A 24,332-nucleotide genomic window follows, 5' to 3' on the forward strand; every position below is an offset into this window, starting at 1 on the left:
GAGCCATCAGCACAGAGCCTGACGCGGGGCTTGAACTCACGAACTGCGAGATCATGACCTGAGCCGAAGTCGGACGCTTAACCGACTGAGCCACCCAGGCGCCCCAAATGTTTTCTTTTTTAACATGGGCAGCAGTTACACTAACATCTGTTTTATTACTTCAAATTGCACATAGGTAAGTGTATACACTCCTGTATATGCAGGACTTAACTCACAGAAAACAAAATTTTAAACAGTAATATAAACGCCATGTTTCAGGAGTCTGCTTAAGATTCAGGCCAGCTGAAACCAACGCAATTTTTACTGCAAAATAAAAATCTGTCAATGTCTAAAAGAACCCTTACCCTGTACAGCTTTCTCAGCATTTCTAGGAGAGCCTTAACGTGACAGTTGTCCTCAGAGCTTTCAGTCCAGTAATGCAGTTGAGCAGTGATGGCTCCTTTAAACATCTGGACCAGCCTGCTGAAACCAGGTTCCTGCAGAGATGCCCAGTACTCCTCTGAGGGACACAAAGGTAAGTACTTTTTAGCATGTAATTTCTCATGGATTCTTACAGGTAAAAAAGTGGTCAGTAGTTACCCAAACTGATGGAACACTGTTGTATGTATCAGTTACAAAAACTCATTTGTAATACTTTTCAGTAACTACAAGTGCAATGAAATTTTAAGAATTTAACAACCTAGAAAAAAAAATCCCTCGAATGTAACAAAATCATGATCTAATTAATTCGTGGGGAAAAAACCCAACAAGATTAGTCATTTTTTTTTTTTTTGCCCAGATATAATAGCATGCTGTCTTAAAACCAGATTTAAGAATTATTCACAATTACACAACTCTTTTCTCACAACCAGTATGAGTTTTTACATCTTTTTTTTGTTTTTTAATGTTTATTTTTGAGAGAGATCACACATGGAGGAGGGGCAGCGAGAGAGGGAGACAGATAATCCAAAGCAGGCTCTATGCTGCTAGTGCAAAGCCCAATGTGAGGCTCGATTCCCCAACCATGACATTGTGCCCCGTGTCAGGGCATGCTTGGGATTCTCTCTCTCCCTCTCTCTCCCTGCCCCTCCCCACTTGCTCTCTGTCTCAAAAACATTTTTAAAAAATTAAAAAAAACCAACAACAACCAAAAAAACATCTCTAGGAGCGCCTGGCTGGCTCAATTGGTACAGTATGTGACTCAATCACAGGGGCAGGAGTTCAAGCCCATTGTTGGCCCAAGAAGCTTATTTTAAGGAAACACACACATACCTCTCAGCATTGTAAAAAAAATCCAAGAAACTTAAAACTAGCTTGTTATCACTTACTTACCTATGTTTAATAAAACATAAGAATGGACTTCCTTGGGCTGAATGCACTGTTTGTTTCAAAAACCTCATTAAATCTAACCAAGACCCTAGATCTAACAGCCAGTGTACTGGAGATACAGAAAAAGGTAGAAATAATCAGACAATCTAGATGTGGGGTGTTCAATAGGACAAGTGACTTAAGACTCAAAACAAAGGCTGTAAAATGCTTTTGGGACAGGTGCAGAAATTTGAATATGACCTAGATATTAAGGAATTATGGCTAATTTTATTAGGTGTGATAATGATGGGGTAAGGTAGGATCTCATGTTCTCAGGAGATGCATGCTGAAATATTATAGGTAAAATGTCATGATGTCTCCAACTTACTTTCAAGTACCTCAGCAAAAATAAAATGTATTCTTCACATAAAGAGAGAAACATACATGGCAATAAATTAACTGTCGTTGACTCCGAGGTAGAGGATATATAAGTATTCACTGCACTATTCTTTCAACTTGTATGTATGAAATTTTTCATAATGAAAAGTTGGGGACAAAGGACCTCATGCCCAAACCACACATGTACCATTACCAAAACTCTTAAAAGGTACTAAAACAATCTATTTTGAATGACTATAATAATTACTACAGCATCTTTACAATATGCTAACAGTATGAACTAAAAACCATAAACATATTTACAAGTATCTAAGTTTGGCTATAACTTTAGCAGGCATGTGTTTCCATGGAAAGGATGGTGAAAGTATTTTCAAACGTGAAATCTTCAGTCTTACCCAGAACCCCTAAAGACTGGTTACTCATGGCACAAACAGCCTCTGCAAACGGAACCACCAGGCTCTCCCAGTTGTTATAATCATGCATCATGGGACACTCAGGAAGAAGGAAGAAAATTTCTAAAGCTTCTTGGTGTGGAGAATGAAACGGAAGATTTTTGAGCAGATTATCCTTGAGACATGTAGTTATCTGCGGTCAAAAAGTATTAGGAAAAAGACACTCAAAACATAGCAGGATGCAACTTGTAATAAAAGAAAATCTAGAACCTGGAGTTTCATTCCAACTGGAATGATCATTCAGTCCTAAAATCCACATTTACATCCCATCTCACCTAGCCTCCCAGGTACCCAAGGTAGGTGATGAGCATTATCCCCACTCTATTGCTATGAAACATGAAGGAGGTCAAGAAGAAATCACGTGTGTAAGAATTACACTAGATCAACAAGGAATACTAGATAAACAAGGAATTCAGAACAGGCAGCCCTCCCAATAATAAATACTACATTCTGCCCCCTCATTTTTTTTAAGAAAAAGAATGTTTAAGAACACCAAAGAAAAACAAAAATAGAAACCCTAAACAAAAAGCAATAATCCCAACAACAAAAACCAACATGGTTTCCAACTATCTTCTCATATTGACTACCTGTCTCATCACGAACTCCCTCCACTACAAACTCTAGTTTCTAGCCCTTCTGACATCCTTACCACTTCCCCAATTCAGAACACAAGTGTTCAGCAAAAATTCAAATGCAATTCTGAATGTTTATGTGATGTGTATCAGGTAACAGAAATAATTTGTTTCAAAACCCACTCAAAAGCTATGCTAGTATTTACGGAGTACTTATTTGTCAGATGTTATGCTGAGTGACTTACATATGTTAATTACGTCACTTAATCCTTATTTTTTTCTAGAACATACATGATATTATTGACCCTATTTTACAGGCAAGAAATCTGTTATTTGCTCAAGGTCACAGAGCTAAGTGGGAATCTCTTCTGGATCTTTCTGACTCCAAAGCCCAAACTCTTAATCATTCAATTATGATATTAGCTAAATGGTATCTCTAAATATATAAATTCTTGTAATTATCTATTTTTATATCAAAACATCGCTTCTCGGCCTTTTGGCTAAGATCAAGTGTATTTTTATATCAAAACACTATGCCAGGGGTGCCTGGGTGGCTCATCAGTTGAGCATCCAACCTCAGCTCAGATCAGGATCTCATCATGGTTTGTGAGTTCGAGCCCTGCTTTGGGCTCTTTGCTGACCACAGTGTTCAGAGCCTGGAGCCTGCTTCAGATTCTGTGTCTCTCTCTCTGCCCCACCCTGCTCATGCTCTGTCTCTCTCTCTCAAAAATAAACATTACCAAAAAACCCCAAAAATCAAAAAACAAAACAAACAAAAAACCCATTAAGCCAGACTCATACTACATGTTTCAGTACTTAGAGGGCACATACCTATTTTATGAACAATCTTGGTAACACACACCCCTCTTACCTCTTTGTTCATTATCTGTCATATCCTCAAGCCTCACAACCTTCTCCCAACCCTGCAGAACTACTGTGATATTCTCGGGTCAGTTGTTTTGTTTCACACACTGGGCCTCAGTGTACACTTCCCTGACTGCCAGGAATGCTATTCCTGAGGTAGGCACCTGGTAAATTTGTACTTATTCTGGGGACCTTGTTTGAGTAGTCTAAGTAGAGGTGAACATCCATGGCCCTAGTGATGACTGAATTCATTCATCTAAAAATATTTATTATACATCTACTAGGTTCTAAGTGAGACATCAGGGAAGACAGTGGAGTGGAAAACACACCCAGCCTTCCCACTAACATCTGCATGTTCGTGTCGTGGGTCCCACTAACCATTTTAAAGACAGGCAGTATGGATCTTTCATTTTCATCAGGAGTCCTCACCACAGTGCCCTACACATAGCAACTATTCAAGTATTTCCTGAATTAATAAATGAATTGCAAAAATCTGTGTATCCATGTCACAGATATCTCAAAATAGAAAGAAACATTATAGGTCTTATGATCCAACTATCTGGTCTGAAATAATGGAAGACTGCTCTATGATTATGTTGACAGCATATCATACAATATTGTTCTGGCACAATCAAAGGTATAATTAGCTTTAGTGAGGAACTGGCCCAAACTCATCTCTCCACAGATGCAGAAATGGTGCTCTTTCCACTAAATGCTGCAGAGTCCTGATAAAGGTGCATAATTAGGGATCCATTTTCCTCAGACCCCCAATAGGGCTGTGGTTCTGCCAAAGTTAACAGAATTAAACTTTCATCTTCCCTTGAGAGAAAGAAGCGTGTGTAAAGAGACCCTGCGGCTTAGATACAGAATGTTGGTCATGGCAGAGTAAGAGAGCATGCAAGGCAGCAGAGAGGAAGGAGGGAGAGATGTCAGGGAGACTGAAAGGGAAAAAGAATCGAAGGTACAAAAACAGAGGCCAAGAGCAAATAAGAGGGAGAGGGGAAGACAGGGAGGGGGAAAGGAAGAGAGAGAGAAATAGAAGGGAATGGGAGAGAGGGAAAAGGAAAGAGGAGAGGAGGGATAGGAAAGACAGGAAGGAAGAAAGGGAGAGGAGGAAAGAGAGGAGCGGGGAGATGGAGGGGGGAAGACAGAGGGGCCTAGGGAGAGAGAAGTGAAAGAGAGGGCGAAAGAAGGAACCAGAGTGAGACCCAAAAAGAAACAGACTGAGCGAACATAGACAGTACTACCCCTAGATCAACCAGTATAAGGGAAGAGAGAAATAAATTAATAAAGGCTGCTTAAGAAAAGCTAAATTAATAAAGGAAACATGTTTGGAGCATCTGCAAGTGGAAAACCTAAAGACTTAACAATACTGAAACAAAGAAGTGACAATCCCTAAAAGGGTAACAACATTCTAGAACCTATAGAAAAACACAGAGAAAAAGAATCCACGCAGTCCCTGGTAAGGGGGATGTTCACACCAAAAACAAGTGTTCTCATTTCTATACTTACGTTCAAGACCATTGCAAAGAACACGCTGTTTGTATGGTAGTGTACCAATCTCAACACATCCTTTAATCATCTTCCTTACAGCCAGGAGGTGACAAAACTCCCTCTAGAGAGGATGTGCATCTATGCATACGTGTGTGTGTGTGTGTGTGTGTGTGTGTGTGTGTGTGTGTGTGTGTGTGTCTGTGTGTGTGTGTGTATACAGATGAACCATTCAGACTATTTGTAATCTGTGTAACTATGATAGCAAACATTGTGCCCCCAGGGGGCCAACTCCTGGATACCACGTGAGTTTCATCTCATCTTACTATGCTACAGGCTCTCAGAGACTCTCAAAACAAGGTATTTTTTTCTGAAATTTTGAGTTCTTATAAAAAATGATTTAGTGTAGTTTCTTTTCCTAAATAACAATCTAAGGAATACCACCGTGTTAGCAATCCAGTCCTTCTGAGTTAACTCCTTAAAAGCATTTCTTGCTTTATTTAAGTCCAAGTGAACAGGCATCATTTCTGCAGCTCTTCTGTAGAAGGAAAAATCAATGGATAAGTAAGTGAAGCAGCACTCTTCAAAATAAAATATTTTATCAGGTTATTAATTTAGATGAAGTTTCTTCTGAACCTTTTTTCATTTCAATAAAATTAGTATTTCCCTCAGCTTTACAATAAATGTAATTTGGCTAAATACAAATACAATTGAAAATGCAGTTGACAACTTATGATTATTTCTAAAACGCCAAAAAATATCAAGACCGAATTAACTATATATATATATACATACATATATATGTATATATATGTATGTATATATATATGTATGTATATATATACGTATACTATCCAAGTTTAACTCAGATATTGTCTTACCTTAAATATTTACTTAAAAAAAGTTAAAGGTTTTTCCCATTTCTGAAAAAAATGACCATTTCTCCCAGTTACATGAACTGAAAGTTGGGTTTAAAAAATTTACTTCAGAGCAGTAAATTCTTAGTGTTGCAACAGAAAATTACTAATGAAATGTTTAAGTATCTTAACTTGTGAATTACATTTATTAACTAAATATGCTCAGTGTCTTGGACATAGACACATTCTTTATAAAATAATACATGTATTTGCTGTCTGAAAATCAATAACATTTTTCAGATAAATATTATATAAATATTTAGGGAAAGATGTGCGAAGTCATTCTTTCATAATATTCAAAACTTCAAAGAAAACTTACGATCTTGCAGTAAGGTAATGGCTAAATAAATTAAGGTTATGTCCTTCCCATGGAATACCATCACAATCATGTTTAAGAAAAATATTGAATGACATGAACTTATTAATAAATAGAAAACGGACAAATATATTAAATATAAAGTAATATACTGTCATAGACTCTAAGTCTGAAGTTCTCTCTTGGCCACCAAGAGAGCGGGATGAGGATTAAAGGAAGAGATGACTAATGTCTGGGAAAAGACAAGACCCCAAATAAGGGTCCTTGCCCTGTATTTATTAAGATCAGAAGGCTTACAAATGTGATGGGCATGCACAAAGAGACAATGAATCTGTGAACATTAACTCACGGGCATGAGGCAAAGGGAGTTTTGAAGATATGTGGTGTTTGGGTCAATATAAAACAAAATCCTGGCGCCAGGCAGATGAGCAGATGTTAACGGCAGACAGAAGGCGCCATGTCTGTTAATCTTAGCTAGCCTAGGGGATAAGACAAATAGGGCAAATAACCTCAGGGTTAACAAGGCACCTTTTTTTTTTTTTTTTTTTTGCTAATCAGCTCCACTCTGGGCAGCTTCACCCACAGTGCAGTGGTCTATAGCCCTATTTACCTGTTTACTTAACTTGGTCCTTTCCTCCTATGAAAGCAGCTTTCTGCTGTAGTACTAAATTGGGGGGCACTGTTGCCCTGAATGCCTAATTCTGCTTACCTCATATACATTTGTATTGGGGGCCTTTGCACCCCTCTCTATTCTGGGTGCCTTTGCACCCCCTGCTCTATCCTGGGGTTCTCACCCCCTGCTCTATCCTGGGGTTCTAATCTTGTTTACCCAAACTCAGGTGTGAGCATCCTATGGCTTTGTACTTCTTTATGCCTTGTTAACCCATTGGTGTAAGCCCAGGGGATTCCTAAGCTTATTACCCACAATATACAGGAGCACCTAGGTGGCTCAGTTGGTTAAGTGTCTGACTCTTGGTCTCGGCTTAGGTCATGATCCCACAATTTGAGTTCGAGCCCCACATCAGGCTATGTGTTGACAGCACGGAGCCTGTTTGGGATTCTGTCTCCCTGGCTCTCTGCCCCTCCCTTGCTTGCGATTTCTCTCAACAACAAAAAAAGTAATATATAAACAACATAATCACATTTTTAGTGAAAGAATAAATTTGCACAGAAAAAAGATATATAAACAAATGCTGTTCCTTTTAAGTGGATTATGGGTGATTTTCATTTTTTCTTTTTTTTTAAAAAGATTTTATTTTTAAATAATCTCTACACTAAACTTGAGGCTTGAACTCACAACCTGAGATCAAAAGTCACATGCTCTATTGACTGAATCAGCCAGGCACCCCAATTTTCATTTGTTTCAGTCACAGGTCTTTATTTTTGACATTTTCTACAGTGTTCATATATATGCTTTTGTTAAAAAAAGTAATTTTTAGGGGTGTCCGGGTGGCTCAATCAGTTAAACGTCCAACTCTTCATCTCAGCTCAGGTCTTGATCTCAGGGTTGTGAGTTCAGTGCACTGGGCTCCATGCTGGGCATGAAGCCTACTTTAAAAAAAAAAGTAATTTTTAAAAAGAGATAAAAACACCAAACTATTTTACCCTCAAGCCATTTTCTTTATAATCTTTCATTTTTTTTTTATTGAAACAAAACTGACATATAACATTAGTTCCAGGTGCATACAACATAACACATCGATCTATGTATATATTGTGAAATAATTACCACGTTGAGTCTAGTTAACATCCAACAGCACTTATAGTTAAGATTTTTTTTTCTTATAAGAACTTTTAAGATCTACTCTCTCAGCAACTTTCAAGTATACAATATGGTATTAACTACAGTCAAGATGCTGGACACACTATTTTTAACAGAATCTTAAACATTATACATACATATATATATAAATATTATATTACCTTTCCCTTGAAAAACTTCCAGTCAGACAAGCAGGAGATGAAAATATCTCTCTGATTTCCCTGTATTAGGAATAAGATGGTGGTTAAAACAAATTATAGTGTATGCCTCCTTAAGCATGAGATATGATAAATAAAACATCTCATAACAGTCCTTGAAACTTCTCTGTCTTGGATTTGTTTCCGTACGCTTTGCCTTGGGCATCTATAAGTCTCTTCCATTCTTCCAATCTTAAAATTTCAGTGGCAAAGATGAGTAATAAAAAGATAATGTACTCACAGAAGCCGCAGGGAAAGATGAAATGGATTGATCTAGGGTAATAAATGAAATATTCCCATCCCACTCAGCTTTCCAAGCCCTATTTATTTTTGTTCCACTTAAGTAGAAAAAAAAATTACCAGATATTAAATGGAAGGATGGGGGTGGGGGGAAACACCCAAGTTGCATCTTGGAAGCAACAGCACAAGTTTTTTGTTTTGTTTTTTAATTACTGAAGTTTGGTTGACATATAATGTATCAGTTTCAGGTGTATAACACAGTGACTTGGCAATTCCATACATTGCTCGGTGCTTACCACAGTAAGTGGAGTCACCAGCAGCGTTCTTGGTCATCTATGCCCATTATGATGAAACTATTTCATACAACTACTTTTCAGAATTAGGAAACCATTACCTAAACGTAAAAATATCTCTAAAAGGAAAGGTTTATAAAAATGAGTATAATCTTTACAGATGGAAGGAGCTGCACTGTTTTGATCAAGACTGCCCACACTGTTCAGCTGTGAATAGAAGTCCACCAACAAGTGGTTCTAAAGTCAAACAGGGTTGAGAAATTATATAGACAAACTGTGTTTCCTGCTCAGAAGAGTCACAATATATGCAAACATATCAAAGGTACAAAGACTTGCAATAAAGAAAGCTGCCCTCATGGAGCTTACAGGTTAGTTGTGATGTCCAATTTTATGTGTCAACCTGGCTAGGCCACGGAACCCAAATATCTGGTCAAACACCAATCTAGATGTTGCTGTGAAGGTATTTTTTACATTTTTAAAAAATGTTTATTTTTTATTTTTGAGAGAGATAAGAGCATGAGCAGGGGAGGGGCAGGGAGAGAGAGGGAGACACAGCAATCTGAAACAGGCTCCAGGCTCTGAGCTGCCAGCACAGAGCCCAACACAGGGCTCAAACTCGTGAACAGAGAGATCATGACCTACGCTGAAGTCAGACTCTTAACCAACTGAGCCACCCAGGCACCCTGCGAAGGTATTTTTGAGAGGAGATTACCATTTAAATCAACAGACTTTGAGTAAAGCAGATCACCCTCCATACTGTGGGTGTGCCTCACCCATTCATTGAAGGACTTAAGAGAAAAAGGTTCCCAGGCATACAGAATTCTGCTTCCAGGATGCCTTAGGACTCAAGCTGCAATATTAACCCTTCTCTGGGTCTCCAGCCTGCTGGCCTGCATTATTATTCTGCACTTTCAGTTCCTACAATCACATAAGCCAACTCCTTAAAAATAAGTCTCTGTCTCATGGGGTGTCTCGGTGACTCAGTTAAGCATCTGACTCTTGATTTCGGCTCAGGTCATGGTATCATAGGTTCATGGGATTGAGCCCCGTGAGCTCTGCAGAGTCTGCTTGGGATTCTCTCTCTCTGCCCCTCCACTACTCACACACTTTCTCTCTCTCAAAATAAATAAAAGAAACATTTAAAAAATAAATAAGTCTGTCTCTACACACACACACACACACACACACACACACACACACACACACCCTATATATCGGTCCTGTTTCTCTGAAGACCATAAAACCTCACATCTCTGTATTGTTTAGAACCAGTCAGGGGGAAACACGACTTTAGAGAACTAAATGAGCAGAAAGACACATGATATGTACTTTTTTGTATTCTGCCACTGTTTAGTCCCCACATCAGCAATCCATCTCTTTACAGTTCCTTCGTTCAATGTAGGAATTTTCCTCCTCAGATTAACATAGGAATTCTGTAAACAAACAAGTAAAACACAGCAATTTAGACACAACAGAAACAGGTATCCACCTTTTAGGCACATTCTAAGGATACAGGGTAATACTGATTTTTTTTTTTAATTTTTTTTTAACGTTTATTTATTTTTGAGACAGAGAGAGACAGAGCATGAATGGGGGAGGGGCAGAGAGAGAGGAGACACAGAATCCGAAGCAGGCTCCAGGCTCTGAGCCATCAGCCCAGAGCCCGACGCGGGGCTCGAACTCACGGACCTTGAGATCGTGACCTGAGCTGAAGTCGGACACTTAACCGACTGAGCCACCCAGGCGCCCCAATACTGATTTTTAAATATGGATTAACATAGCTCCAGGAAATCATAAAGTGAGATTCTAACCAAGACGTAACATCATTTGGCTGGTTGCCAACATCTTGTCCAAGGGGCTTAACTCTGAAGTAAACTTCTGAGTGCTCTAACACGTAGCACTTTGTAAGGTATAACTGGATTAAAATGAGCATCACACAGCCTTAAGGGGAGGCTGAAAGGACTGTGTAGAAAGGAGGAACTCGGATTGCCTCAGCAACATAGGGTGGGGAGGTTATGAGCTGACTATTCACAGGCCTATGAACCTCCGGTCTTTTTCAGTACTGGCTGGGAATATCATTTTAGAATGTCAACCTGTCGCACTCCATCTCACTCTCCCTCTCTCTCTCTCAAAATAAACATAGTAATGATAAAAAAAAAGGGGGGGGGCACCTGGGTGGCTCAGTCGGTTGAGCGTCCGACTTCAACTCAGGTCATGATCTCACACTCATGGGTTCGAGTCCCGCATGGGGCTCTGTGTGGACAGCTCAGAGCCTGGAGCCTTGCTTCGGATTCTGTGTCTCCCTCTTTCTCTGCCCCTCCTACCCCCCCCTCAAAATAAATCAACATAATAATAAAAAAAAATTTCAGAATGTCAACCTGTTAGCTTGCTAGGATACTGACCAAATGCTATTGGCAGGGCAAAGGAAAGATCTAAGGAAATCTGATTTGACATTTACCAGAGACAAATCTGCTGATTTCTGGGAGTCAATACTTATGTAGTTCAGACAGTAAAGGATCAATAATGTTTATTCTCCAAAAGTCAGACTAGGAACTAGATGATTTTGGAATTCACCACACTTGGTAAAACCCTTTGTTTTGCTTTAAAAACCAAGTTATAGAACATCTAGAGATCCACTTTTACCTTTTTTCCCATCCAGAGCAAAATGCTTTGATTCCCTCCAGCAATCATTATTAACTCCTTTTCTGAGGCACGGCTTTCTAAAAGGGAGACACAGAAAGTAAGAGTACAGAAAGTAAGAGTGCAGAAAGTCATTGGCACAAACATGCACACTCTATTTAAATCATTTCAGATTCTTCTTAAACTTAGTTCTTTTATCTTTTTGATAGACAAAGACTCAACACATTTCCCATCCATGAAGCTCCATGAAGCAGTAATATACATTTTCTTCAGAGTAAAGTCTAGCTGGCAAACAAAGGTGACCTGCAAGGTTGACAGGTGACCATCAGCTTTGACATCCATATTTAATGTAAATGCTTAAGTATAAAATACAGTCAAACCACTATTTGGTTAACTGAGTCCTGTTTTAATTTAGCTCTCATTACTAAAAACCATATTCTACAACTCCAGATATAACCAAGAACTATTAAAGAATGTAAATAAGTACTTCAAAAGTCTAAATGGTTGTAAAAATCAAATACATGAACTGCTTAAGGAAATAACCCTACTGTTCATTTTCCCAAAGAACTTATGAGAATACTGGTACTTTAGGTCACCACTAAGGTTTCAGAAGCAAATAAGCATTCTTGAGGCACTTCTATGGTAGAAGGTTTCAGAGCTCTGTGGCTTAAGCCACCATTCAAATCTGGCCAAACCACTGACAGGCCTTGAGAACTGTCTAACCCTTTGCCCTCCAAGTCTCTGTACCTCCAGTAAAATGAGACTGAGAGCACAAATCTCCCAGAACTGTTGGATGGGTGACATACCACAAGTAAGGGGTAAGCAGTTAGAGTGCCTGGCATAAATCAGCTGCTCATCATTCTCAGGGCTTGACAGGATTGAGAGTCAGTGTTACCAGGTAAGAAAACCAATCACTGTGAAATTAATAGGTCTGCTGCAAATGACAATCGGAGGCTGCAGAGGTCTCTGAATCCATATAACCTATTTCATGTTCTATCATTTTACATTCACATTAATATTAATCTGAAGGGATAAGACTTAATCTGAAGACTAATGGTTATTTTGACTTAATTATACTGAATATTTTAACCTGTTTACAAGTAAAAACATGAAACCAATGTTTAGAGAAGCTCCCTTCATAGCTATACATTTCTTTCCTTGCCACATTACATACTTAGAAAAATCAATTTCTCGACAAAGGTATTTATAAAGTGTCAAATCCTGTGCTCCTAACAAAATTTACCAAATGTGAGTTCTTCATTTGATGGCAATTTCATGGGAAGTGGTATCAGCTGATTATGTGTTCCACCGTTTCCCAGTTGTCCTTCTTTTCCAGAACCAAAAGAAAAGACCTTCCCCAAATCAGAAACATAGGCAAGTGTGTGCTGCCTATTAAATAAAAAATACATATGGTCAATTATCAGTCACCTACAATGAAGAGATTACACAGCAACACAGTAAACTGCTGAAATTAGGCTACCCAGTGAGTGAAACTAGTTAATCAACTCTCATCAGATGAAATTAGCCATCTGGAAACTAAGATAGCATTGATGTGTGGCTAAAATGATTTTGGAATCCCGAACGATTCCAAGGCCATGATTGCTGTGCTTTGGCAAATGATGTTCCCTTTGTCAGGAACAAGAAGCACCCCTTGCTTCTACTCCTTTTTCATGCCTTGGTTTGAGAGTCACCACCCTTGGAAGCCATCTCTTGACTCCCTCCTCTCCCCATCCTAGAAGATGGAATTAGGTGATCCTTTCTGAGCTCCCTATTTCCCAAAAATCTTTACCACAATGATACTAATCTGCTCCATGGTCCTTTCCACTCTAGAATGTGTAAGTAAAGAATTTGGCCTTTGTCCTCAGTTCCTGGGAGGAAATCTCTAAGCCATAAGAATTTCCCAGGTAATAGAAGTATCTTTGTTATTCATGGCAGGATCCTGAGATCACACCTAACAGTTTACCCAGCAGGTGGCTCTTAGAGGACCCCTCTGACTGCATGGAAGCCTAACCTGCTTGGAAGGAGAGGCTGGAAGTTGAGTTCAACCCTGTAAGTAATGATTCAATCAACCATGACTAAGCAATGAAACCCCAATAACAACTCTGGACTTCGGTGAACTTCCCTGGTCAGCAAAACTCTACACCTTGTCATGTATCCGGCTGGGAGGAGGTAATATCATTCCGTCTATGGCTCCAAGGGAAGTGGACAGAGGAAGCTCATTTGAACTCCCCCTAGACTCTGTCCTATACATCACTTCCTTTGGTTCTAATTTGTATCCACTTCTTATAATAAATATAAATGAGTTTAACAACATTCAGTTCTGAGAGTGTTTCCAGTGAATTCTGTGTTAGTAGAACTGCTCTGGTTTTTATTAAGGTACCTCTAACGTGACAACTCCTCTTGTAACACATGCTACTTAAATGTGTGTTATGAAAAATCCAGAGTGGTGATAATGTTCCCTTGCTTAATGCAGACAGATTGAATGCAGAGAATCATATCATCCCAATAATCTGGTCTACTTTAATATCCATTTATGTAATTTTACTCCAGGATCATAAAAGAATTAGGTATATAGATTGAAAATACATACACCAGTTTTTTACAGAAAAGGTTTTGGTAAACAAACAAATGAACCCAACATTCAGATAGACCCTGAATTTGCTTATGTTTAATGAGAAAAAATTGCCCCAAAGAAGAGTAAGTGCATCTGGATGAAAATATTTAACTTTACCACAACCCCAAATCAAGAAATAATTACGTAAACAAAAGAGCCTGAGCAAGTTTTTCTACTTTTGTTCAAAAAGAAAAAAAAAAAAAGAAGCTGTGAAAATCAAACTTGTTAGAATATTCTACTCAAACCAACTGACTTTGTCCTATCCTCAATGACCACTCTCAAAGAATTATAGTAACTCAGTATATTGTTGGTCCACGAGGAGTTAAAAGAACAATGAACAATCCTTTATGATTCACATTTATTTTTCCCCCAAATAAAATGACTTATTTTTTTTTTTTTAGGTGAAAGTGCATTTGAACAGTTACAATGATATTGCACTAAAGGGGCAACAAAAAGTGAATACATGTTCTCATTAAAAAAAAAAAAATTGGGGCACCTATGTGGCTCAGTCCGTTATGCATCCAACTCTTGATTTTGGCTAAGGTCATGATCTCATGGTTCGTGGGTTTGAGCCCCAAGTCAGACTGTGCTGGCGGCATGGAACCTGCTTGGGATTCTCTCTCTCTCTCTGCCCCTCTGCTGTATGCAGTCTCTCTCAAAATAAATAAATAATCTTATAAAAATCAATGAAAATAAATACACATACTAAAATAAAGATTATTTTTATCTAATAATGTAAATTAAGCATCTTTACCCATTTGAAAATGTTTTTTTAATTTTTTATTTTAACATTTATTCATTTTTAAGAGACAGAGAGAGAAACAAGTTGGGGAGGGCAGAGAGAGAGGGAGACACAGAATCTGAAGCAGGCTCTAGGCTCTGAGCTGTCAGCACAGAGCCTGACATGGGGCTTGGACCCACGAACCATGAGATCATGATCTGAGCTGAAGTCAGATACTTAACCGACTGAGCCACCCAGATGCCCCTGAAAATGTTTAATACTTTTATTTCAATAAAAAAAACTGATGGAAATTTTATCAAACTACCTACCTAAATATATCATATTGATTTTATCAAATTTCGCAGACATTTTACAACTTACCTTCCACATGCTAACTGGGTTACTCTATTCCCAGCAAGCTCAGTCACCAAACGGGGTCTTAACTCGTTCTGTGTTGAATTGTGACCAAGTTGCCCATGTTTTCCAGCACCAAAAGTAAATACCAGCCCATCCTAAGGAAAGGAAACTTCTTATCAGATTCTAGAGAAATACAACACAGAAGTAATATTCACAGATGCTTTTGCATCCATGAATAATTCATAGAAGGACTGTTAAAGCAAAGCTCCCAAATTATCAGGAGGACAATCCAGTATGTGGAAAGTGACCCCTCTTCCCAGGGAGACACTAAGTGCCCCCACCTAGGTGTTCTAGTGCTTCCCCCACTACAAGGCTCTTCTGTGGAAGAAACAAGGATACACACACCTTTGTGAGCAGGGCAGTGTGAGAGCCACCACAAGCAAGAAATTCAACTTTCTGATTGTCCAGTGCTTCAATAAGGGAAGGAAAATCTTTACCTATGCAGGGAAAAGAACAGTTGAAGTGATCAAAAGAAAATGCTGACTTGGACACTGGAGTTCCATGTTGCTAGTAATACCTGGACTATCTCTCAGCTGGCAGTAACAATTCCCAGCACCTTCTAAGAAGAAAGGCCTCTATGTTGGTATATTATTTAGGGCTAAAAATGGGGGTGAGGCAGTGGTCAAAGGGCCACACATGGGAGAACTCACCTGTGAAAGTGTCAAGCCACTTCCCAGAGCCCACTCTTCTCCTTTGAACCTAACTTGATTAACTTTAATTGCAGCATATCTGGGATTTCCAATTCAAATCTAAAAGTACCCTTTCAATGAGCATAAAGGTTCTTTCTTCCTTTTAAATTCTCTACTAGTGTCCTTGCCTCACACCACCTCTTCTTTCTTTCACAATTTCCTTATCATGGCACTTTGAGATTGAGCAAAAACAGTTTAACTGCTCTTTATCCCTTTCCATCCTTTGAATAGTTTTCTAACATTGACTTATGGTTTCTCCTGAGTAATTAACATTGGACCACGTTGGGGAAAGATGCAGTGTGTGGTCACTAAGCCAGGGGATATGATGTGTATTACCACGGCTAGTAACACAGCAGTTTGACACACCTGAAAACCCCAACAAGAGTATTTTGGATCATCAGTTTGACATCTGCTTTGTGGAAGTAGTTCAAGGATGAGAATTATGTTTTTTCCGTATCTGCATATACAGATATAATGCCTTACAGAATAAGATTAGAATATGTGAGTTTAGGTAAATCTTTAGTATCCTTTTGTCCTAACATGGATATAATTATATTAACAGACATTCAGGTGCATAGGTACATCAGAGGTCATTTCATCCAAATGCGTCACTTTACAGAGAAAGAAAATAACACCTACAAAAACGTTAAGGGACTTAGCAAGGCCCTGCTATTCATTAACTGCGAAGTGAGAAGCAGAGCCTGGATATTCTGAACACAGTCCAATGCTCTTTCCCTCAGCCCACACAACCCTGACACATGCCTCAACTGCAGCAACAACTTCCACACTATGCATATCTCTTAGACTGACTCTGCCCTGAAGCCAAACCTAACTGGGAAGAACAGCACCAATGAAAGTGAAGATCTGAACCATTTTTGACAGGGAGGACTGTGTTAACTTCATCTCTTACTTAACAAATATATTTACTGATAATATCAATTTGAAAATGTTTCCATACCGTCAGTGTGGCCCAGGCCTAGTTGTCCAAAATCATTTCTTCCCCAGGAGTAGATGTTTCCAGACATGGATAAGGCCATGCTGTGGGCTTTTCCTGCAGAAATCTGAACCAAGGGAATTCCTGACAGGTTCTCCACAATCTGTGGTATGGCGATTGAGGCAAACTGACTTCCAATTCCAAGTTGGCCATGTAAGTTCTGTCCCCACGCAAAAAGCTCACCACCTTGACATAAACAAAATGTTGCCTTATTAAGTTTAAAGTGAAGGAGACATTAACTAAGGGTATTATATATGTTATCCATACTACCAGTCTCTTACATTCAACTTCCTAGATCCCACATGTCTGAGACAGAAAAACTACAAGAATCTTCTCTTTAGCAGTAACAGTTCTACTTCCTTACCTCCCACGTCAAAGGGTAGTGGTTATGTCCTTGTTTCCCCAAACCTCATCTTCCTAGATTGTGATTTACCAATAATAAACTGAACACACCCTTTGCCTGACATCACTAGACTGTGGGCTTCTTCGATGGTTGTGCCCCTGCCCCCAAATTTCACATGTTGAAATCCTAACAACTCTCAATGTGACGGTATTGGGAGGTGGACCTTTGTGAGGTGGTTAAGATTAGGTGAGATCATGAGGATAGAGCCTTCAAGAATGGGATTAATGCCCTTTTAGAAGAGAGATTCCAGGGGTGAATAGCTGGCTCAGTCAGTGGAGCATACAACCCTTGATCTTCAGGGTTGTGAATTTGAGTCCCACACTGGGTATAGCAATTACTTGAAAATAAAATCTTTAAAAAAAGAGAGAGAGGAATTCCAGAGACTTCTCTTGCCCCTCAACAGACACTGAATCTGCTGGCACCTTAAATTGGGACTTCCAGGCTCCAGGCTGGGGGAAGTAAATTTCTTCTGTTTAAGCCAGCCAATTTTTGGTATTTTTGTTATAGCAGCCCAAATGGACAGAGACAGGTAGAATGAAGACACCTGAATATATTACAATCAAATTCAAGAAATACTTATTTTCAAAAACTCATAATATAGGCACATGAAAACCAGAAACATTCTACATCTGGGAAAATAAAACCTAAAATTAATGTTTTCTCTCTGGCCCACCCACTCTGTTCATGTGCCTGAAAATCCTAAATAATTTACACATCTGAAGTTACAGCACAGTATCTTGAAAGAGTCTGCTTCTTCTTCCATTAACTGAATATCCAGAGCACATTTTTCAAGAAATGTTCTTAGATGTTATCTAATGGAGTTGACAATATCAGAGTCTGAAAAAACATATCAAAAAATTAATGCTACCTGAGCATTAATTAATTAATGCTTACTGAGCTAAGATACTGTACAGATAGACTCTGGTGGGAGACAGAGCTTCTCCTTCAAATGTAACTATCAAAGGGGCTCCTGGGTGGCTTAGGCAGTTAAGCATTCGACTTCAGCTCAGGCCATGATCTCGAGGTCAGTGAGTTCGAGTTCGAGCTCTGCTCGGGTTCTGTGCTGACAGCTCAGAGCCTGGAACCTGCTTCAGATTCTGTGTCTCCCTCTCTCTCTCTGCCCCTCCCCTGCTCTGTTTCTCGAAAACAAATAAACGTTAAAAAAAATTTTTTTTAATGTAACTATCATCTGCCTATCAGTCACCAGAAATATAATGATGACTTGATCAGTTCTCTTTCTTGCTTCTCCAACTTTCAGTCTTCCTAGATTATGATTAACCAGTAATAAGCCCTGAAAATCTCTTTTGCCCCGTATCAATAGACTCTGGGATTCCTGAAGACACAGTGTTGGCTGTTTCATCTTTTTTTTTTTTTTTTTTTTTTATTTTAACATTTTTTATTTATTTTTGGGACAGAGAGAGACAGAGCATGAACGGGGGAGGGGCAGAGAGAGAGGGAGACACAGAATCGGAAACAGGCTCCAGGCTCCGAGCCATCAGCCCAGAGCCTGACGCGGGGCTCGAACTCACAGACCGCGAGATCGTGACCTGGCTGAAGTCGGACGCTTAACCGACTGCGCCACCCAGGCGCCCCTGTTTCATCTTTTTTAACTTGAACACAGTAGATATTCAAAATGAAATATGTGTTCTTGAATGGATGAAGTCAAACAACCAGGCCAATTTTTTCCAATGCACAGTTCATATTCTCAAACTTCAATACAGGTCAAATTCTGGATTTACTTCTCTTGAATTCAGGTTTCCCATTAGTTTATTTACTCTGTCCTATATATTAAAAATCCAGGGCGCCTGGGTGGCTCAGTCAGTTAAGCATCTGACTCTTGATTTTGACTTAAGTCATCATCTCACTCAGTTTGTAGGATTGAACCTTGCATCCAGCTCTGGGCTGACAGCATGGAGCCTACTTGGGATTCCCCCCCATAATTCTTTCTCTCTCAAAGTAAGTAAACATTTTATAAATTATTTAAAGTTGGGGCGCCTGGGTGGCTCAGTCAGTTAAGCATCTGACTTGATTTTGGCTTAAGTCATCATCTCACTCAGTTTGTAGGATTGAACCTTGCATCCAGCTCTGGGCTGACAGCATGGAGCCTACTTGGGATTCCCCCCCATAATTCTTTCTCTCTCAAAGTAAGTAAACATTTTATAAATTATTTAAAGTTGGGGCGCCTGGGTGGCTCAGTCGGTTAAGCGTCCGACTTCGGCTCAGGTCATGATCTCATGGTTTGTGAGTTCAAGCCCCGCATTGGGCTCTGTGCTGACAGCTCAGAGCCTGGAACCTGCTTTAGATTCTGTGTCTCCCTCTCTCTCCCCTGCTCACGCTCTGTCTCTCTGTCTCCCAATAATAAATAAACATTAAAAAAATTTTTTTTAATTATTTAAGGGGTGCCTGGGTGGCTCAGTAGGTTAAGCGTCCGACTTTGGCTCAGGTCATGATCTCCAGGTTCACGAGTTAGGCCCTGCGTCAGGCTCTGTGCTGACAGCTCAGAGTCTGGAGCCTGCTTTGGATTCTCCCTCCCTCTCTCCTCCTTTCTCCTTGTGCTCGCTCTCTCTCTCCAAAGTAAATAAAAAACATTTAAAAAATTATTAAATTTTTTTTCCTTGGCCCTGAATTCCCATCTATTACCTTCCTGTCATAATTATTCCTCCATGGTCAAGTTTCTTTAGGAAATAATCTATATTCATTGCTTCCATTTCCCACTATTACTGCCTTCCATTCCTTATTTCTGATAAGAAACAAAAAAATAATAAGGGCTGGGGAGAATCCCTGAATTCAAATGGTAATGTGAAAACACATCAGAGGTTTTCAAACTGGCCACAAGAGCAGATCCAAGGGATTCTAAGCTCCTGCCACAGGAGCTAAAAGAGCACTAGAAGGAGGGAAGAACGTTCTCGAAAACGGTGGCCCATGCCTGGTCCTGAGTCCACGATGATTTTGATTATTCAGAATATTTTCACTGTTTCATACTTAAAAAATAAAAACACAAAAGTGTTGGAAAAATCTCTAGGGTCAAGATGGAGCCATTCCTGCCCAAGGTGCCATGTCAGCAAACTGAACTTATATGTTTCTTTAGATGCTCTGCTTGACCAGAACCGCCACATATCCAGTCAGCCAATCCCCAAACACCATACCAGCTCTGGGATATATGCTTATTTCCTTGTTCCCTGATCTTTCTGAGGAGGGTTAAATATGCAACCCTTCCCAACCAATCATGCCCTATTTCTACACAAGCAGTAGTGTACTGCTTCTAACACTCTATAAAACTCACTCTTGCACAAAATCCCTCCAAAACAGTGCTCCACTGCTTGTGATGCACTATACTCCCAATCCATCGATTGCTTGTCCTTGAACAAAGGGTATCAAATTCTTTACTAAACTGTTTTTGTTTTGTCATTTGACAGAATAAAATGTAGGAATAATAATTATGGAAACCTGAAGATTTTATATGTCCAAAAATTCTCTTATTTTATATGTCCTTTAAGAACAAGTGCCTTGGGGAATGTGGCTAGCTCAGTCAGTAGAGCATGTGACTCTTTATGGACTCTATCTCAGGGTTGTGAGTTCAAGCCCCAAGTTGGGCCTGAAGTTTACTTAAAAAAAAAAAAAAAGAGTTAAGTGCCCTGAATTATATCAAATTCAAAACCATATTTCTGTCTGTTGCAAGGTGACGCATACACATTCTACTAGTTCTACATATATATGCATTTATTTCCTCTAAAAACCAATATTCTAGAAAAGTACCTTTTGAGAGTGCAAGAGAATGATAATCCCCACATGTGATCTGAATTATACTTTTTTCTTGTAAAATGCATTGAAACCTGATGAAAGAAAATATATTTTGTGTCAATCACTGTAATAAAAGTCACAATATCAATGTTAAAATTACTAATTGTATTTAATTGGGATGAAAATCAAGGAAATATTTAAATTTACTGCTTCACATTCAGTACATCAAAAATTATAAAAAATACTATATGTTTTAAGTGGTGGTTTAAAAAGTAAAATAACATGAATTGTATTATTACATTCAAATGATTTTAAGCCTCTTTTGCAAACAGTTAATTGTATGATACAGGAATAATACAAGATAAAAATAAGTTCTAATTCACACAATCTACTAGGAAAAACTCTCATAAATCATTCCTTGATAATGCCATTTTTCTCCTAGGTTGAAAACTTTTATTTCTGGTAATCTAATTTATAGGATTATTATGAGGGTTAAATAATCTAATGAATGTGAAAGTCCAATTTGGGGTGAGGCAGACTAACAATCATGTCTTTCAAATGCCAAAGCAAGACATGTTGCCTATGGGACACAACCTGGTATAGTAATTTACTGATGGAATTCACTGGTCATTTCAGAATTGCTTACTAAGAGCCACTATGAAAAGCAGGGGACAAGGTTCATATAAAGTAACATTTTCCTACAAAAATTATGATTGCCTTTTAATAAAAGAAAAATATTCTTAATATTTCTTAATAAAAGAAAAAAGTTCCCTACCTTGCATGTTCTATGCTATAGTTGTACTCAAATGGTTTTCCATCTGAGGATAGAATCAGCATGTGCTCTGCTCCTTGGTCCACGGAATGTATCTTCGTTTTTTTTCCTAACTTAATGCACTCTGCAGAGCAAATGCAACCAGGAACTATCATCAGTCTGGTTATTAACTCACTATTATTACTGATTTCATTATAACACACTTAAAACACCTGGAAAAACATTTCAACTGAACAACCTTAGACTTAACATGAACTTCTCTTTAAAGAAAAATTCAAGAAAGAAAAGCAGACAAATTAGCAAAAACTACTGTTTTGATGATGGATTTTTTCAATTTGGGAAAGCACGGATTCATACTTTGTTTTAAATTGAATATAGACTTAATATAACCAATTAAATATTTGCTTTTAGATTCCTGTTTAATAAATTGAGACAGAAAAATTAAATTTAAAGTGACAGAAATGAAAAAGTCTATAAGAAAATATAACAGTATCTGGAAGACATAACTCTTTAGGAGAAAATACATGGTGTATTTTGAGATATACTCTTTCCAAATACAAAGAAATAACAATAATAAAACCCTCCTCACTGCTCAATATAAAAGCCAAGGTCTTGGGGCATTATTTTTAAGGAAGGATACTGTTAAAAGAATTTTTATTGGCATTATTGAATATTTAACTCTTTCTAAAAGTTAAGAGATTTAAAATTATCCACAGTTACCATTTACTCTTATTTCATTTGTTTACAAAAATTAAATGTGGGAACTTGTTTTACTTTTCGGTTCTAATCAAACACAATTTACTCATGTAAGAATCTCAACGCACAAACCACTTCATATTACAAATGATATGAGCAGCAAAACAGTTTGGTAATAAAGGAGAAATGGTTAAACAGACTAACGTTTTTTAGAGATCAGCACTTCAAATCAGTTGAAAAAAAGGTTACTCAAAAAAGGTACTGGGACATCAGACTAGCTATTTGGAGAAACAAATAAATCTAGATTCCCCTATTACCTTAAATCAAAATAATTTTCAAGTGCATCAAAAATTTTGACTTTAAAAATAAAAGCTTAAAATTCCTATAAGGATGAGTACATTAAGAAAACAAAACAAAACAAAAAAACCTTGAGACTGTGGATAGCGTTGTAACACAAAATCCATAACCCTTCTTAAAAGAAGACTGTAGAAGGAGACCGTAAAATAACACCAACAAAAGTTGGGAAAAACATCACAACGTATAAAATGGACAAAGGGCTATTCTTAATATTCAAATAACTCTTTCAAATAAATAAGAAAAAAATTAAGAACTCAAATTTTTAAAAGCTAGTCAAAGGTATGAAAAGGCAATTCAAAAAGAATGCAAATGGCCAATAGAAAAAAAAGATGCTTGACTTCACTCAAGGTAAAAGCAAAACGACTGGTAAAATACCATTTTCTTCACTATTCAGATGGGCAAAAGTTTCTATGTGGCCATTTGCTTTCCTCCACCTAAAAAATCGAAACCACAGTTCCTGACACCTTATCTATAGAGATTACCACCTCGGATAAATGCAACTGAAAGCACTCTTTAAATCGCTTGCATATATAAGATAGTATCGTTGGGAACAAGAGAACTGTATTCTCCAAAGGCACACAAAATCAGAGCCGGTGCGCTCTAAAAAGAAGTGACAACCAAACTGAACAGATACCAGTGCTAAAAGCGGACTAGCTAAGAAGATGCTGCCGGCAAGCGCGCTCGGTCCGCGCGGCCAACGTGTGGAGGGCGAGACCCAGTTCTCGATACCCTCCTCCCCCGCCCTCCCGCAAACTCAGCGCCAACTAGGGACGTGGAGAAGGGAGAGCACAGGGAATCGAACGCACCAAACGCAAAACCCACCGGGCCCGGCGCATTTCTGCGGCCACCGCGGACTGCTGCGGCGTAGAGCTTTCTAAGCTCTCCTTCCCGTTTAGAGGACGGCACACCCACAATCGGGGAGCTCCGGAGAGAAGCGTCCGTGCCGCCCCGGCCCCGCAGGCGCTACACCGGGGTCCCCCGGCCGCCCACCCTCACACCCCCAGCCCGAGGTAGGACGGCCGAGCGGGCATTTCCCTCCTACTCACTCGGCTTCCTGGTGCCGTCGCTCCCCGCCGGCAGCTGGTGGACCTCGACGCCGGCCCCGCCGCGCTCCAACACCACCAGGCGCCCGCGCGTACAGCACATCTGGCGCGTCGCCTCGGTCCTCTGGTGCAGCGCCCCGCGGAGGCCGGCGGCGCTGGGGAAGAGCCAGAGCTGCGTGCCCTGCGGTTCCGCGGAGCGCCCGGGCGCTGTGGTTCGGGGCGCCGGGGCCGGCCCGGGAGCCGAGCGCGCGCCGCCCCGCGCCCCCCTTCGTGGCCTCCGCTCCATCGCCCCTTTCCCGGGCTCCACAGCCGCGCCTCGGCTTTCCAGACCTCGTTGGAAATGGAGCTCCCAAGAAATCGGTTCCCCGCGTCGCGGTGCGCAGCCACAGCTAGCGGACCTCGCCGCGGCGTCGAGGAACTGTAGCCTCCTCTGCTCCGCCCCCGCTCAGTTGCCG

The 24,332-nt window shown here is 39.5% G+C and overlaps 1 protein-coding gene across 2 annotated transcripts in view; it reads right to left on the reverse strand.

Annotated features, from left to right (window-relative positions):
* The window catches only part of HERC5 (HECT and RLD domain containing E3 ubiquitin protein ligase 5), a 47,072-nt gene extending 22,773 nt beyond the window's left edge, over positions 1-24,299 (reverse strand). Inside the window, exons 1-13 of one of the 2 annotated variants that reach the window (XM_019464616.2) lie at positions 23,881-24,299; positions 21,785-21,905; positions 21,025-21,101; positions 16,830-17,051; positions 15,528-15,619; positions 15,147-15,277; positions 12,674-12,819; positions 11,434-11,510; positions 10,120-10,223; positions 8,222-8,281; positions 5,510-5,603; positions 2,082-2,271; positions 345-499 (exon numbers count right to left, since the gene is read on the reverse strand). In XM_019464616.2, coding sequence (XP_019320161.2) covers positions 345-499; positions 2,082-2,271; positions 5,510-5,603; positions 8,222-8,281; positions 10,120-10,223; positions 11,434-11,510; positions 12,674-12,819; positions 15,147-15,277; positions 15,528-15,619; positions 16,830-17,051; positions 21,025-21,101; positions 21,785-21,905; positions 23,881-24,163 — 1,752 coding nt within the window. In that variant the 5' untranslated portion in view covers positions 24,164-24,299. Of the gene's footprint in view, positions 1-344; positions 500-2,081; positions 2,272-5,509; positions 5,604-8,221; positions 8,282-10,119; positions 10,224-11,433; positions 11,511-12,673; positions 12,820-15,146; positions 15,278-15,527; positions 15,620-16,829; positions 17,052-21,024; positions 21,102-21,784; positions 21,906-22,681; positions 22,803-23,880 lie in introns of those variants that run through there. The other variant, XM_019464623.2, reaches the window with a different exon arrangement.
* Between the last annotated feature and the right edge of the window lie 33 nt (positions 24,300-24,332).

This window comes from Panthera pardus, unplaced genomic scaffold, assembly GCF_024362965.1.
Source record: "Panthera pardus isolate Hobbes unplaced genomic scaffold, ASM2436296v1 HiC_scaffold_13, whole genome shotgun sequence".
Classification (NCBI taxonomy): domain Eukaryota; kingdom Metazoa; phylum Chordata; class Mammalia; order Carnivora; family Felidae; genus Panthera; species Panthera pardus.